Genomic DNA, 16,856 nt, shown 5'->3' with positions numbered 1-16,856 from the left:
GGTCAAGGTCACGGTCGTATTTGGCTCACAAATAGAGAAATTTGCCTTGTGAACCTCATATCTCAAGTTTGATGTTGGTTTTAGTTTGTCCTCAGACACAGGAAGTGAACGTGTACTATTTGAGTGAGTAGGTCAGGGTCTGTGGTGTTGCCCTGATAATCTGCCCATGGCTTGAGGCCTGTTAACTATAGCATCTTTCCACTGGAAACCTGTTACTGTAGGTGTAATAAGATGACGTGGTTGATTCGTGATTATTTTTATTGAACTTTTGCTTTGATTTCACTTTTTATTTTTCTCTGTCCCCCCAGGCAGGTAAAATAACGGGCCAGTGCTCTCTCTTTTGCATTTTCCAACATTTAATGACATCCAAGATACTTGGATACAGCTAAATCTGATTTTAAAATCTCAAAATGATCAACTGGAAGCAGACGTGATTTCCAATGGCTGTAGTGAACAAATACTGCCCTCATGAGGGCCAGATGCACAATGTCATTTCGTTTTTTTTCATTTTTACCCTCAGTAGCACTGAAAAGTACACTCAAAAATAAATGCATTTACAAATGTTCTTCACAGACAACTAGTGGACCCTTTGTAATTTGTGTATGAATCATTTTGGTACTGTACTTGCAATTAAAAACTATACGTGTATAAATTGTGTATGTTCTGCAATACACAACTATGAATTAACTATTAAAGTTATTTAAAAAAAATGTCATGGCTCTATATCTTTATGTTTGCTATCTCTCTGTTCTTTAAAGTCCAAATAATATCTTGGTAGTTGGTCAAGGACATAGTTAATGGATAACATGTCTCCCCCAATGCATTATGCACTGTTTTGCATCTTGCATTTCACTTTTTACTGCACTTTTTATATCTTTTATATATTATATATATTTTATTTAGATATATTTATGTCTAAATAAATGTTACTTTGTATAAATATTAGAGAAAGGGAATAAGTAAGAAGAAAATAGTGAGTAAATATATATTTTTCCTTTTTATTGCTTTTCTTATGTGTGTTGTATTTATTGTGTTCTTATGTTTCTATGTTCATTGTATGCATCAATAACCAGAGCAAATTCCTTGTAGGTGTAAACCTACTTGGCAATAAATACTTTTTGAATCTGATTCTGATGCTGTGTTTTTAATAGATCTAGTAAACATTAGTTCAAAAAGCAGAATCAGTTCAATGGACCTCTCTCTAGTCTGTACATACGGCACCAAAGCACATATTGGTTCTCTAAATATAACAGCAAACCAGGGCTGGAAATTCTTTTTTTTCTCACTTTCTCTTTGAATGAAAGAGCGACACTTTAATGTTGCTTGACCTTACTGAGAAACCACAGCATTCCACCCTCACCCTTAAATAGACAATGGCAAAGCTGACCTCATGGTTTTGGTAGGGTTATCAGCACACAGACAGGCAGGCCCAGACATTAAATAGACATGATCGCACATTCACTCACAACAGACATGTACTGTGCACACTCACATGCACGTGCACACACACTTCTATTTCCCGTAAAGAGTGCTCAGACCAATGTGCATCTCCTCTCTCGTGACAATATAAAAATCCCCCTCCCCCCACACATGTACATGTGGACGCGCACACACAAACACACAGCTGTGAGGTATTCATACAGCTGGGTCTTGAACATGAAAACAAAACCAGTCATGCTGAGGAAATTGGTATGGCCTTGGGGGAGAGAACATTTGAAAGGGAGAGAGAGACAGATACATAGCTGTGAAGCAGGGGAACTCCCTCCTAGGTCTTTTTTCATGAGGCAGAGGACGGACAAAAGAGAGCGCCCAGCAGGCTCTCAGCACAGCAAAAGCTCCCTCGGCCGCTATTTCAATTCCAGCAGGATCAAGACTTTAGACAGTTTGCAGTTCACCGTTTACAGTGAACTGTGCCATCAATGGGCTTAGTGAAGAGGGAGCGTTTAAACAGAGGCAGGCGTTTTGGCATGGGAAGACAAGATACAGCTTGACCACTCCTAAAGGAAGACGACGAAGCGGACAGAAGGACAATAAAACAAATACAGTCCAAGGTAAGAGTAACATTTTGCCTTTCTTCATGGTTTGCCATTTTTAGTGCATTTGTCACGTTTTTAATGTTGACACTACATCTGCTGCAGGATTACTGCTTTTTATAAAGCAGAGAGGATTAAGAGCTCATCTGCATTTACTGTGTGACAGACATACTTCATCTGCTATTGAAAATCTGCCCAAAGAAAACCTGTCAAAATGTGTTTTAATTTGAAGGAACTTTGGAAAACACTTGCTACTTGCATTGAGATTCCTGTGAGACATGTTGGGAGCTTTTAGTGACAAAATGTTCTCTCACAAGCTTTTCATTAAAATCCTGACTTTACTGGCAACATCCTCAACCTTTGTGTCCTCTGCTACATTTAGGTCACCATGCCAGCAGGAAATCATCAACGGAGCAGCTTCATTCTGTTGATAATGGCTTTATCAGTCATGTTGGAGGTCTGCAGGGTCCACTGCTGTCGGGTTGGCTCTGGGTCAGAGTGTGAAAAAGCTCCTTTTGTCCCAGGCCACAACCTGGCAGGAGACGGCTTCGATGTGGTGCGGATGCGTCGAACGGGCGCGTATGTCATCAACGTCAAAGCTCACCTGGATGACAACCGCACCTGCACACTGTGTCCCAACCGGTTCCAAAACGGACAGGTAGAGTCAAACTACCAGACTGCTCAGGCCTCTCAGAGCACCTCCTGCTCTGTTGTATTCCACTTCCTTTAACTGCTTTCTTCCTACACCTGCATCCCCATGTACATCCGGTCATTCTTAATCCTCCTCAGATTCAGAGGCTTCCAGCAGCGGTGCTTGACTGGCGTCCCTTCAGCCGCTGCAGTAAGCAGCTTTCTAGTGCCCTGCACCACTCGGTGGACTCCCTGCTGCGCAGCTCCAACTCCCTGGTTAACAACAACTGGTATCTGGATTTGAGCCTCGACAAAGTTGGCAAGGCAGTGCTGGGAGGAAGCAGATCAGACCTGGCAAAGTTTGCTCGTTCACAGCATAGTGTGGACAAGGCCACTTTTGCCATCCATGAAATAAGTTGCACCTACTACAGGTAAAGGGGAACTATTGGTACACAAAAGAAAAACAATATAAAGGCTTGGTTACTATGGTTTAAGGCCGCTCAGTGAACTTGAATGTTTATTGTGTTTGTTACAAAAAGGTCAAGATTATTTTCTAATTGCCTCATGACACTCTGCATGTTCTTTGTTTCTTCAGCTACAGGCTGGCTGATCATCCCCAGCTGAGTACAGAATTTACTAAGCATCTGAACCGACTCCCACCGAGTTTAAACACAAGCCAGGACAGAGCTAAGTACAGACGTCTGATAGAAACCTATGGAACACACTATATACACCAGGTCAGAGAAACACAAACACTCTTCTCTCTGCACCTTTTAATAAATGCATCTTTTCATAGTGTTTTACTGAGATAATGACAAAGAGGTGGTGGACAATAGTCACTGAAAAGCCAAAAGTAAATATTTTTGTTTCCTAGGTCCAGCTTGGGGGAAAGGTGAAGCGAATCACTGCCTTCAGGACTTGTCTGGCCACACTGAAGGGTTACTCAGAGTCCGAGATCAATAACTGCCTGAACTCCGAACTCCGAATGGCTCTAGGTTTCGTTCCTGCTAATGCTTCCTTCTCAAACAAGTGTGAAAACTTCCTGAAGGGCAATATGAGCATGGGCTTCTACCAGGGCTTCATGACCCACAAGACCGAGGTTATCGGGGGGGAGAGGTACTTCCCCGACATCCTCTACCAGCAAGACCCATCTGAAGCGTACCGCAGCTGGATGAACAGCCTCCACGACAACCCTGATGTGGTTTCCTACGCCATCTTCCCTCTGCACCATTTGGTGGAGGACTCGCAGATCAGTGCCAATCTGAGGAGCATTGTCACTGACTACATTAAAGAGAACCAGCTGCAGGAGGGGCATCCTGCTTCCAAGAGCTGTTCCCCGACTCCTAACCTGGATCACAACTGTTGTCCGTTAAGGGCTGGCAGAGGAACTCTCCGACTGGAGATCCACAGAGCCGCAGGCCTGAAGGCGGACACCTTCACAAAAACAGACGCCTACCTGAAGATCTTCTACAACGGCAAGTACGAGGAAACTGCGACAGTAATGGATGACAATAACCCAGTGTGGAATGCAACGTATGATTTTGGTTCTGTTGAACTGGGTCAGGAGATGAGGTTTGAAGTCTGGGACAGGGATGTGCTCTATAATGACAGGGTTGGGATATGTCTGCTGTTTCCTGAGAGGGGAACTCACTCCCTGAGCTGTCAGCTCAGTAAAGGAGTTCTCTACTTCACCTACTCCGTCACATGTGATGCTCACTTGACAGGCTTTAGGTGTGGACGCTACTCCCCCCATGCTGAGTAGGTTGTTAGGTGACAATGTTTCAACATAGATTTAGATAAATAGATAGATGTTTAAATGTAATATATTTGGTATTTTATTATTGCATTTGAACTCTGAACATAAACATTTCATATTATAATCTTGTAGGAAACATTAATTTAACCAGAAACCAGTTGTCTTCTATGTAAATAATATATTGTAATGTTTCTGTATTTATTAACCAAAGTCAATGTCCTTCTACATCCATCATACATAACCAAATAAAGAAATGTTTATTAAAGACACGGCTACATACTTTGGCTGTTGACCTTTAATTGTCTTTTGCTGCACTGACATGCTCAAACAAGTTTTTATCAACTTAGAATGAGCTCTTTATGTCAACATTGAGAATTGGTCCTGTTTCACGGATGCTTAGAACAGACAAACCTAACACTGGCTTTAGAGAAGGCCTTTCACATTAAAAGGCAACCATGGGTTCTCTTACATGCTTGGGAGAGGAGGAGGTATTCAGTTGGTTGCAATGTGCATTTTCACCACTAGGTGCTAATACATCCTATAAACGTTTATAAGGACTGAGAACATGATGGCTTCAGAAAGTGAGGCAAATTGTCTCCATGTCCCCCTGGTGGCTGGCAACAGCCAATCTCCTCAATGTTAATTTTGTTCGGTCAGTGTAGGTAGTTCATATCACATTGATGTATTTTTTAAATTGTACATGTTTGGTTTTAATTAGTCTTTGCTATAAAAACAGGGTGAAACCTCATAATTGACAGCTGAGACTGACTCGTGATTGGTCAAGCGTGTGTCAGAAGTAAAAGGATTTGTTAAATCCTTTACACTGGAGCTGTACTTCTTTCATTATAATTCATCCAGGTACCTACTGGTCCTCCTGCTGAATCCCCACACACATAACCACACACATTTATTCCAATATTTATTATTAAGTTTAAACAGGTATCTAGAAATCATACAAACGACTTAGTTAAAGCATTTACAGTAACACTTGTACACTTACAACACATTAGCCACTTGTACAGTACATGAATGCAGCAGCTGATTCCTCAAATCATCTTCTTTGTTGCCTGGCTCGAAAACTCAAAGAAACTAATTCAAGCACCATACTTAACGTAAAAACATTCTCTTAATTCCTTTGACATGTCTCCGAGGAAAAGATCTGGGCTTGAAAGATGAAACTCAACACATTAAACTAACGGGGACAGAAGTTAATTTTCCAGATAGTTGGCTGAAATTGCGATGCAACGACAAGTGCCAAAATAGTTTTGAATAGAATGAAATCATTGGGATGTAAACTAGGGTGTTTTAAAATCACTGGCTGGAATGACAAGGATGCAACACTGTCAGGTGCCATGCTCCGAGCACCACCTATTGTGAAAGAATCATTACCATAAAACAATTCTGAATATCTCATCAGGCTTCTCAGTGTCCTTACCAGCATAAAGTACAGTTATCTAAATGTATATGACACAAGGCTTTGTTCACGTCACTTCCGATATGCAAACTGTTTCAGTCTATATGTTCAGTACCAAACGGTTGATGGTGTTCTCCAATACATGTTGTTCTCGCTGAAATTCTTAAAACAACACTCTTTCAGGTTTCTAAACTTTGGAATCTTATATGTAACATGTGAAGTGCATATTAATAAAAAGGCTAAGTTGTTGTTCAGCCTTCTCTGTAAATACTGGTCTCATAGACAAAGTAAGAACATAAACTCAGAGCAGGTAAAAATTGTGTTTTAGGCACAGCTAGCACGCTACACAGTCAGTCAATCAGAATTCATTTTCAGAACCTGCAGCATATGATTCTCAGTAGTTTCTGGCCAGGATCATAGGAATGCTTTCAAAAACGTCTCAGGTTTCATGTGTATCACATTCCCAGTGAAGCTTTGAGTAAAGATGCCATATCTTCAGGTATGACTCCCTCACCACCTGAAGGACAAATAGTGCTTTATTTCAGAAGTTTATGTTGAAGTTATCTCAAGTCAGATCATTTGAAAGCTGCATGCTACAAAATAAAGCTAAAATACTTTACTACTAGCTAAAATACTACAGACATGGAGCCTACATGTTGCTCTGGAAACAAAAAGAATACATGTTTGGTGCCCTTTTTGAGGAGTTGATACTTCTGTATTATCAAGCAACATTTCTACATATAAATTAACTGCTTTTGCACCTCATCCGAAGGGGGTTTCACAGCAACATGGAGGTGACAGTTGAGTTGACAGTGTTTTTGAGGGGACAAAGTGTCCTTTTTTTAATCCTTTCTTAAGATGCACTTTAGTGGACAGTTTTTTTTTACTGTGATTTATATTTTCTATGAACTGTCTTTTTTCTTTTATTTATGTTTTCAATCTTTTATTGTCCCAGATTAAATTAGTTTGACATGAAACTGTTGGTAATTTCTCTTTAAAACCTGATGAATGTATAACTCTTCTGTTTTATTTCTCTACCTTGTGAAGCAATTGGTAATTCTCCTTCTTCCCCATCATATATCATATGATTGTAAGTGATGTCAATATCAGACATCATATAATGTAATAAGATATTAGCTTTTGCAACTAATAACATAAGGTACAGTCTAGAAGCTTATTAAGATGGACCAACTAGTCGTCATTGTACGGAATACAGGACATTATAAGAATTTCAAAAATTTAACACGGACAGTTTAAGGATATATAGCGTGATCACGGGTAGTGCTCCTCTGATCAGTTTTATTTACATTTTGAAACTTAACTCACTTTTTAACTTAATTATGTCAAACTACACTTGTTTTTAGGGTGATTATAAAATGCATTTGAGAAAAGGTATGCGTGTGTAGGTGCGTGCGAGTCCTCACCCTGATCAGCAGCAGTCATGTCCTGCTCCAGCTTTAATTTCTTCTGTCCCAGCTGCAGTATGCAGTCCTCTATGCTGCCCTTACTGATCAGCCTAATCACCTTCACAATCCTGACACACAAGAAAGTATGTTGAGTCTCTACAGTCACATAATACATGAAGCGCAGTTCTAATGAGATCTGAGATCAGCAATTCATATTGTATGGTCTTATTCTGAGATTTGGATCACATCCAAATCTGAGAATATAACATTAATGTTTTCTTTCAATCCAACTGCTGATAAGTAGAAGATAGAAGGAAAAAGAAGTAATTTCTTTGACAGGAGTATTAGTAACAGATTACATCTTACTTGGTCTGTCCCACACGGTGACACCTGTCCTCTGCCTGTTTGTCATTGTAGGGGTTGCAGTCGATGTCATGTAGAATCACAACATTAGCTGACGTGAGGTTGATGCCCAGGCCGCCAGCACGAGTTGACAACAGGAACACAAATATTTCAGGGTCCGTGTTGAAATCATCAATCAACACAATCCTGCAGGATGAGTAAATCATTTGTCATTATGTGTGACACAATTTAATGTTTGCTCATAAAGTGAAATACTAGACTTCTTTTCTCAATTTGACAATTCTTTTAACGGTGTTACAGGTTGGAAAATTACTATGCTAGACTTGTTTATATAACTTCAGCATCAAATCCCATTGTAGAGGGGGGACATTTAGGAAAGGTATAACCGTATCAACAATTGGATAAAGCCCAACTTTAACTGACCTGTCGGCTATGGGTGTAGATCCATCCAGTCGGATGTAACGATGCTTGTGATGTTTCAGCATCACTTCCACGATGTCCAGCATCATGGTGAACTGACTGAATAATACCACTCTGTCGCCCTGTTGGAGTAAATGATGATAAATTATCTTTTACTCCTTCGACACAGTCCACACAAATGATTCTGTACATTAGTACATACATTGTTTTTTAGAGAGGCCAGCATCTCTTTGAGGTAGTGGAACTTCCCAGAGTCAAGCAGGACATTGTTTTCAAGCTGGTAGGAGCTGATGGTGGAGTATTGCTGGCACAGACGATGCAGATCAAAGTCTGACATCACCTCCATGTCCTCCTGGATCAGAGCCGCATCTGCATCAAAGTGAGTTGGCTCCTGAGGAAGGAAACACAGACAAATAGATGAAACCTTTATTGATAACTCACATGTACAAGTTTGATGCCAGCACCAAGCGTCAGGCACATCAACCGTCAAGAACTAAAGCAAAATGTATACTTGATTTTTCAGTTAAAAAATGGTAACAGAGAAATACAGAGGGAGGGGTAAAAGGATAATGAACAATTGAATGGTTGAAGAATTCAAATTAAACAAACTGAAGGTCAAGTACAGAATTAATAAAAAAAGTAAAAGAACAAAGGATAGTGAAAGAGGACTGACCTTGAGCATGAGTTTGCTCATGGCTTTGAGCTTCTCTGTGGTGTAGTACTGCCTGTGGAGCAGTGGGTGGTTGGCCATCTTCCTCAACTGCATCATCACATTACACAGCTCCCTCTCTGTAGAGACATTATTAACCATGCATTAATTTCTGTTTTGTGTACAAAATAATGCCGTTATTGACAAAAGGGAGCCGCTAATGCAGCCATTTAAATAAGGCTTACTCTCGCCAGTGGTGGAGGCCTTGAGTTTTTTAAAGAGTTTCTCGTACAGCACCTGCTGCTTCTCACTCATCGAGCAGGACTCCACCTTCTCCTCCTTCGCTGGCAGCTGCTTTAAAACCTGGAGGAAGGAAACATCCCGTTATTTAAAACACTAACACAGCGTTTTTATAAATGCTGTGAAGCAATTGATATTAACTGAGAAAAGAAGAGAGAGAAAAGAAAACTGAGAGAACATTTTGTATGTCAAGTCTTCATTTAGAAGATCAACTCACGTCACTCTTGAGTCTTCGGAGGATAAACGGTTTCATGATGAGTTTGGCCTGAGAAATACGATCCCTTTCAAAACGGCTCTGCTCGTCTTGGGATTTCTAAAACAGTAAACACTTTCGTCAGATTGGAACAGAAGAGACACATTTTTGCTCAACTAGTCCCGGAGCTTCATTCCATACAATATATATATATTACAATAATTTCAAGTCAAAAACTAAGACCACCATGGATGATCATGAATCCGAACTTATAAAGGGAGATAACATGTTTATATTTCCAGGTAGTGCTGTTTGAGTAGCTTCAAATGGAGTGGCCTTACAAACTGAGCCCACTGTGCCTCACACACAGACACACTTACCATAGAAAACATTTTGGTGAGCTGTGTCGTTGTGCTGGAGAACATAGAGGGCATGATGAAGTTGAGGAGAGACATCAACTCTAAGAGGTTGTTCTGTAAAGGAGTTCCTGTCAGCAGCAAACGATGCTCGGCCTAAAGGAAGAGAGAGACAGAGAGACATCCCAAACTGTAAAAAAGACAAGTGCAACTAAAGACATGATGGCAGACATGAAGACAACTGAATGGTTGTGATGGGGAATACATTACAAATTGAACTCACATTAATAGCCATGAGGTGGCGGTAGCGCAAGGTGCTCATGTTCTTCAGCATGTGACCTTCATCAAACACAGCATACTTCAGACGCAGCTTGCGGAAAAGGCTGCGGTCGTTATCGTTTCCTATCGCCAAGTTGTATCTGTAAAACGAAGCAAAAATACTTTCCTCATCGGGTCTTCAAGTAGCATATTGACATTAATGATCGGTAACATATGAAGCGGGTGGTCTGCGCGTTTGCTCACGTGGTCACTATGACATGGAAATCAGATCTGTCATTGAGGATGTCATGTCTGAGGTAGCGGCGGTCCTCCACAGATCCTGTAGAGAACACAAGAGCACAAACTCAGAGCTCAGAGTGTGAAAGAATATAATGTTTGTTCGTTAAAATCCCTGAGCAGAGTTCGACGCTGATTAATGGCGTGTACACACAATAGCAGGGTATCGAAGAAAAGAAAATGTCCACGTGCACACAGCAGGCATTACATCACATGTTCAGCATTGTGTACATTTACTGAGAGATTTCTTACCGCAATAGATAAGAACATTGAAGCGTGGGCACCACAACTTCAGCTCTCTGACCCAGTTATCTAGAAGCCAGAGATATTTAATTAAGCATAAATAAAAAATGAACAATTTATTTGTTAGGAAAAGCTTGTGAGGCGCAGAGTGCTTTGCCCTTTTCTTTATATGGAGGCTACAACTATTAATATATTTTCCTGTTCTAGATCCATTTCTCTAATTTAGTTTGATTCTCTTTCTTAATTACTATGTACTTATTCAACAGACTTATCCAAGACTGCACACAAGGTAAGGTCAAAATCTGTTTGTGACACACCTACAGTATGGAATAGAACCTCTGTATCATCGGCAGTAACTGCTAAAACCAAGCTTGATTCAGGGCAGTGTGTACATATACAGAAGGAATGTCCAAACATTTGTATAAGTCTTAGAGACAATCAGAGAGATGACTGTCCCCTTTCTTAGAAGAAGCCAGGAGAAGATACAGTCAGACACAAGGTAAAACATGAGGATTTTGACATTAAACGTCCAATAGATAAGTTCTACATATAGCCAAAAAGGTATATGCCTGATAACATTATTATCTAAATATATGTTGTTTACTATAAATAACATTCTATGAAGCAGACTATAGATAGCAAAGTTTGCGATTTGTGGAGGCTATTACCGAGTGTAGAGGACGGCACAACGAGGACATGAGGACCCTCTACTCCGTTCTCATATAGCTGGGCCAGAAACGCTATGGCTTGGATAGTTTTCCCCAAACCCTGAGAGGAGGCAAGGAGAAGAGGGAAGATGAAATACTGAGTCTTTCAAACTCAAAGATCAAAAATAGAGCAGCCAGGTGCACAAGCATTCAAAGATTGTTGAACAACTGGGTTTCAGATCATATTCAATGCCTGTAAACAGAAAAAATCCTGACATACTTTACCCACAGTGCCTCTTTCCTAAAGTACAAAAAAAACTCTTACTGTTTGAGCTAAACAATTTCTTTGTTCTCACTTCTTTTCTGTTTATTCACCTTCAGGATTGAAACATATCAACAAAAACCCATGCTGACAAAGCACTGATGTTCACATGCCTATTAAAGTACGCCATTGGGCTCGAGAACAAATCTTCCCACGGGTCCGAGGTTGGTTGTCTTACCATTTCATCAGCCAGGATACCACTGAGCTTGTGCTCATGCAGGAGCAGGAGCCACTTCAGACCAATCAACTGATAGGGCTTCAGCCGTAACCTGAAAGACAACCAATAAAAACACAAACTGTAAGTTGTTTCTAATAGGTCCCGATTTCAATTAGTAATCATTTAAGAAAACAAATATACTAAACAGTAACCCATGCATTATGACACAGCATTAGTAATTTGTACTGTTGTAAGAAAGAACTACAACAAACTGAGAAATCCCAAACTAAGTTTGCTGCCAAAACCCATTTGAAGTAAGAGTAGTAGCCTTGAATAAACGTTGACACAGTTTTTCAATATTCATAAATTAAACTTGATGTGCATTTTACTCACTTGCTGTTGAGTATTCTGGGCTGTTTCATGGCCCCTGTACCCTTCTCCATCACTTCAGTCACTTGTTTGAGCATTTTTGAGGAAATAGTCTTACATTTGGACATGAGCCCTAACACCATCTTCCGCTCCCTGAGGACAAGTCTGCAGCCGACAAGTATATGCTCCGACAGTCCATTGGCCCTGACAAATGCTTCGACCTGAAGAGGACAGAACAAATGGTTCACACAGTGTTTAAAGTACCTTATCAAAGTAATACTTCAGTATCTTGTCTCTGGATAGATGTATGAAATAAAGGGTCTGTTGAAAGGCTGATGAGATGTGTGGCATTTAGCTGTTCAATAGACTTTAAAAGAGGTCACTGTTCTACAGAGAATTCGGAGTACTAAAATCTATGAGTAAATATGCAGACAAGAGCAGTTTCCAGGTATTCTATAGATACTATCAGTAGCTGTGTTTTTCATCTTTCCCCATTGATACCTTTTGCAAACTGCTTTTATTCCCATAAAAGAATCACCTGCATCATGTCTACTCAATATTTAAGTATCTATTTAATGGATTGGTTTTGAGACATGTTCTCTCACCAGGCTTTTCCAGCTACTAAAGGGTCTCAGCTCCACAATTTTCAGGGCCTTTTTAACAGAACAGCCGGCGATCAGCATCAGCTCATCCTTCGATGCCTCCCCGAAATACTTGAGCACCTCCTTCTTTATTCCCGTAATGGCACCGTTAGAGTCAAGCTCCTCATCAGAGTTCTCAAACTCACTGCTAAATGTGTCCTCTTCATCGTCATTTTCCCCCTCAGAACTGACAGGTTCATCAGAGGCGAGCGCCTGTATCTTTCTCTCTGCTGCCTGTTTCCTCGCTATACTCGTGCCACTGGCAAATCTGGACAGCATCTGGGCAGTGGACGAGGAGGAGGAGGAAGAAGAAGAGGAAGGCTTTATGGACGAAGAGGTGGTTGTTTTCTTGACAGAGGAGGAGGAAGACACTGAGTGAGAAACTTTTTGTAACCACGTGTTCATAGTGGAGTCTTCTGGGTCTGATTCGTCTTCACTGTCAGCTGTTGACGCTTCTGTATCATCTGTACTGTCTCCATCTGTTTTACTGAGAATTATGGGGTCTTTAGAGTTCACATGACCATTCCTCTTTGTACTGTCTCTGTGATCTTTGTGGCGCCTCAACTCTTTGTGGTCCCTGCTCGACTTGTCTTTACTCTTTGATTTGCTGGATTTCTTTTCTTCTGACTCAGGTGCGCTGAAGCTGGTATCTGACACCAGAAAAAAAAAAAGTATGAATCAGTAAGAGCGGACAACAGGAAAGTTAAAAGTACACATACACATGAAGTCAATTAAAAGGTGGCTCGATTCAGAATAAAGACGTTGTGTTCACACCTGGGTCTGAGAACATCTGGAGAACCTGCAGAGCCTCTTCGGCATTCCAGTCGTGTTCCTGGAGAACCAACCGCAGTTCCTAAAATGAGGTTGAGAGCTTAAAACAAAATACACTGATTCCAGGTACCTGGAAAACCATAGTCTGGTTTGATGGTAAAGTCAAAAGAAGCAGCTGTAAAAAGATGATAGAAAGTGCTCTGCTTTGCCCAGGCATCATTTAACACAAAAGATGAAAGAGTAGCAACTCTGTTTCTGAATGATTTATGGTTCAATCCTTTTGCCCTAATGTCTAGATTTTCTGACGTAAAAAAAATCATCATCTAAACAGTCAATATTTGTTTATTCACAAAATAATAAAAGCTAAGGCAAATTTTCCTCCTGTCTACAGTGGATTGCGGCTGGAAAGCTGGTTTTGTTAAACATTGAATCAAGTACAGTCACAACCATAGGACAGTTGTCATGTTAAGTTGACTCTTATCCGTTTAGGAAGGTGGAATCAAACTGAAATGAATCTCATAACCACATGGCTTCATGAGTTAAAGAGAAGGACAGTGTCAGTGTGTCCTCACCTCCTTGTCCTGGTCAGGAAACTTTTTCTGCAGTCTTCTCACCATGGCTTCCTGCTTCTCCCAGCCTGGCTGGTTGGCATCATCGTCACCTTCATCAGATCCCTTTTTTTGTTTTAAGATGAAAAAGTCTTAAAAAAATACTAAAATGTGCGCTTTGCAGGGAAAGTAAACCCCAAATTGTCACACTGCTTTTTACATCATCAGCCTCAACACACAATCAATCTGATCTTTACACAACGCTTGCAACTGTGTAAGTTCATCACAAAATAATCTTCATTAAACTTGAAAATTAAAATTCCAACTGTGATAATATGTACATGTTATTCCATTATAATTTAAATCTGAAGGGTTGTAACATTAGTAATCTTACCTCTGACGTTCTCCTCTTCTTGGTCTCTTGAATCTCACCACTGTCCTGAGAACTGCTGGATCCATCCAGCTTTCTCTTTCGGTCTTGTTCTGGAGCTGAGGAAAAACCAAAAAGCCATTTATCTCAGTGGTTCCATATTAATGAGAAACGTAGAAACTATACTTTATGGAACTGAGGATGCTCCTTCATTACGTTCTTGAAAAAAGTGATTTCTTACCTTTGTTATCAGAGCCCTTTAAAAAGCAGGCATCTACAGCTTCTTCCAATGTGCTTGTGCTCCCAATGACCTGAAAACAGAACAGAACAATGCTAAGAACAGCTAACTGAATTTGCCATTCGTCATCCATGAAGTTTACCTTGTGTGTTACATGCTTAAAAGGTGCCTCACCTCAAGTAGCTCCTCCCTCGTCATCTGAGGAAACATCTCTTTAAGCCTGGTTGTTTTTTCCTCCAACGTATTCTCCTCATCATCCGTATGATCTGACTGTTTCCCAATTGGATTCCTGTTGAAAGAAAGGCAACACAACTGTAAAACAGTACCAATACCCATGAATGTGACACAATTGAAAGGTTGACATTTAAGCTGACACTTACTTGGATTTCATACTTGTTGCTGTTGTTACTCTGGTCTTTGGTTCAGAGAGGACCTCGTCATCTTCTAAGTCGTTAGAAAGGACTTCCTCGTAAACCACTCCTCGGGCATGGGACTTTGGTGGCGCTTTGACACGCTTCATCTGAGCTGAAAACCATGATGGTAAAAACAAGTGGGTAGATGATCTCACAGCAATAATTGGGTTATGATGGTCCTGCTCAGACCTGGTGTTAACATCTGTCCTGAGGCAGCTGATCACAAGTGGACAGTTTTAAGCTCAAATGTTCAGAAAAATGGCATTAAAATGCATCTCCTCTGACCACTTGTGATTGGAAATAACCATGTTTTTCATTTTGTGTTCATGCAATCCAAGTTATGTCTTAACTAAGTCTGGGTTTAAGGATAAATCAGATGACAAAGATCAATTGTGTGTGTGTGTGTGTGTGTGTGTGTGTTTCACTGTGTGTCCACTCGAGCAAAAGAGAGAAAGATACAGTGAGTGGAGTCTGAATGAATGAGAGAGGCTGAATGAATAAATACACGCAGCTATTGTTTGAGGGAACAATGTAACCAATTTATGAAAAGTATCAATAATTGTGTGGCGGTCTATGTTGATATGCCGGTGGTGACTGAAAAACTAAATCACGGAGAATGGTAAGAGAACATCCGCTGAGGAGGTGGCGCGTCACACAGGAAAGAGAAGGTAGCCACTCCAAATGCGATTTGAGAGATCGAATCTCAGGCATTTGGATATGCGAAGACCTGAAACACTTATAATCCGATCTATTAAGCTGGATGTCAACACCAGGTCTGAACAGGGCCAAGTTTGTAGCTATGTTCAGCTGCCCTCCTCTGATGTTAAAGGTTCTGTAGGAGTCCATCATTACAAACCAATAGTGATAATGGCTATTTAACACAACAACGAGTGATGTGTAAATAAGAGGGACACCAGGCAACTATGCGCTGGATTATTAAATAATGACACAATATTTAGAGCGTTAATACAATGACTGCATCATTCTTTGGATTCCATCTAACTCCTTTCAAGGAAACCAAAAATTAAAGATGGTGGATATGTGAGGGACCCAGACCAGAAAGTGGCCTCACATATATCATGCATCTTGACTATCATACTTGAACTTGAAGAGCAGGAATGTGTTGTCACGTGTGACCCCATCACGACGCTGTTGTATGATGTGATTCTGGTCTGGAAGCACGACGAGTAGGATGACATTGTCTCCAGCCATTTCTAAAACACAGCACTAGTACCTCCATGCTGCCTTGGAGTTAATTGTGTTTAAATTGACTGTCCAGCGTCAACACAACAAAAGAAACTCTCCGAACCAAACCAATACGATGACATGAAGATTTGAGGGGGGAGGGGGTGGCATATTAATAGCATGACATAACTAGTGATGCTAACGATAGCATGTGTGACACATCTGGCTCCCAGGAGTGGAAGCTAGCGCTAACATACCTGGCTTATTCTCCTTCTCCGACTCGGGACTGTTGGAGCCGCTGTCCTGCGCCTTCTTGTCGAAACGAAAACGGTCCAAATTGAACGAGCTCATCTTAAACGGAGACTATTTCTCGACTGACAGCGGCGGCCGCCTTTGTCTCTCTTCTGTCGGCGCTGTCTTCTGCGTCCAGTCGCATGTAGCAGCGGCTCTTCCCGTTAGCCGACGTGACACACTAGCTACCGGGCGAGTGTTAGCATAGCAGCGGGGGCAGCGTTAGCTCGAAGACGGCGGCGTTGAACCGTGTGTGAGTACGCCGTTTGTAGCCTCTGTGGCTTCAGGCGCATCGATTAATGGCGGAGTGGTGTAGTACCAATTTAATCTGCTGCTGCGTCTTCAGCTCTATTCTGCTCCTGCTATCACGATACCAGCCGGTTTCCCGCGAACTAAGGCGGTCCTGCAGGATGTGGAGCCGACCCCTCTCATTGGACAGAGCAAGCGGTGGGCGGGCATTAACGAATGAACCAAGACAGTACACCGCGGCACACTTCCGGTTTAGCTCCAACTCTGTGTCACGGGTTAAATTGCTCTTATTGTACCACGTGACTGAGTCAGGAAATGGTTCGCGGGTTTGGCGTGC

The 16,856-nt window shown here is 41.2% G+C and overlaps 2 protein-coding genes across 2 annotated transcripts; one reads left to right on the top strand and one right to left on the bottom strand.

Annotated features, from left to right (window-relative positions):
• The first annotated feature begins 1,794 nt into the window (after positions 1-1,794).
• LOC133942250 (perforin-1-like) lies at positions 1,795-4,642 on the top strand. Its single transcript, XM_062381785.1, has 5 exons — positions 1,795-2,051; positions 2,416-2,691; positions 2,823-3,094; positions 3,259-3,400; positions 3,538-4,642. Exons 2-5 carry the CDS (start codon positions 2,422-2,424, stop codon positions 4,423-4,425), a joined length of 1,572 nt encoding a protein of 523 aa, XP_062237769.1. The 5' UTR covers positions 1,795-2,051; positions 2,416-2,421; the 3' UTR covers positions 4,426-4,642.
• A 676-nt stretch (positions 4,643-5,318) lies between these two features.
• smarcad1a (SWI/SNF-related, matrix-associated actin-dependent regulator of chromatin, subfamily a, containing DEAD/H box 1 a) lies at positions 5,319-16,660 on the bottom strand. Its single transcript, XM_062383433.1, has 23 exons — positions 16,237-16,660; positions 14,762-14,906; positions 14,556-14,670; positions 14,385-14,454; positions 14,168-14,262; positions 13,798-13,899; positions 13,229-13,307; positions 12,419-13,104; positions 11,838-12,034; positions 11,466-11,556; positions 10,987-11,086; positions 10,328-10,387; positions 10,043-10,118; positions 9,804-9,939; positions 9,545-9,676; positions 9,189-9,284; positions 8,917-9,034; positions 8,696-8,811; positions 8,225-8,413; positions 8,026-8,144; positions 7,606-7,788; positions 7,258-7,367; positions 5,319-6,350 (listed from the first exon to the last, which is right to left on the bottom strand). The coding sequence occupies exons 1-23, from the start codon at positions 16,328-16,330 to the stop codon at positions 6,289-6,291; spliced, it is 3,171 nt and encodes a 1,056-aa protein (XP_062239417.1). The 5' UTR covers positions 16,331-16,660; the 3' UTR covers positions 5,319-6,288.
• Positions 16,661-16,856: the final 196 nt, after the last annotated feature.

This window comes from Platichthys flesus, chromosome 3, assembly GCF_949316205.1.
Source record: "Platichthys flesus chromosome 3, fPlaFle2.1, whole genome shotgun sequence".
NCBI classification, from domain to species: domain Eukaryota; kingdom Metazoa; phylum Chordata; class Actinopteri; order Pleuronectiformes; family Pleuronectidae; genus Platichthys; species Platichthys flesus.
The sequence above is the reverse complement of the archived record's forward strand: the minus strand, read 5'-3'. Positions and strand labels throughout refer to the sequence as shown.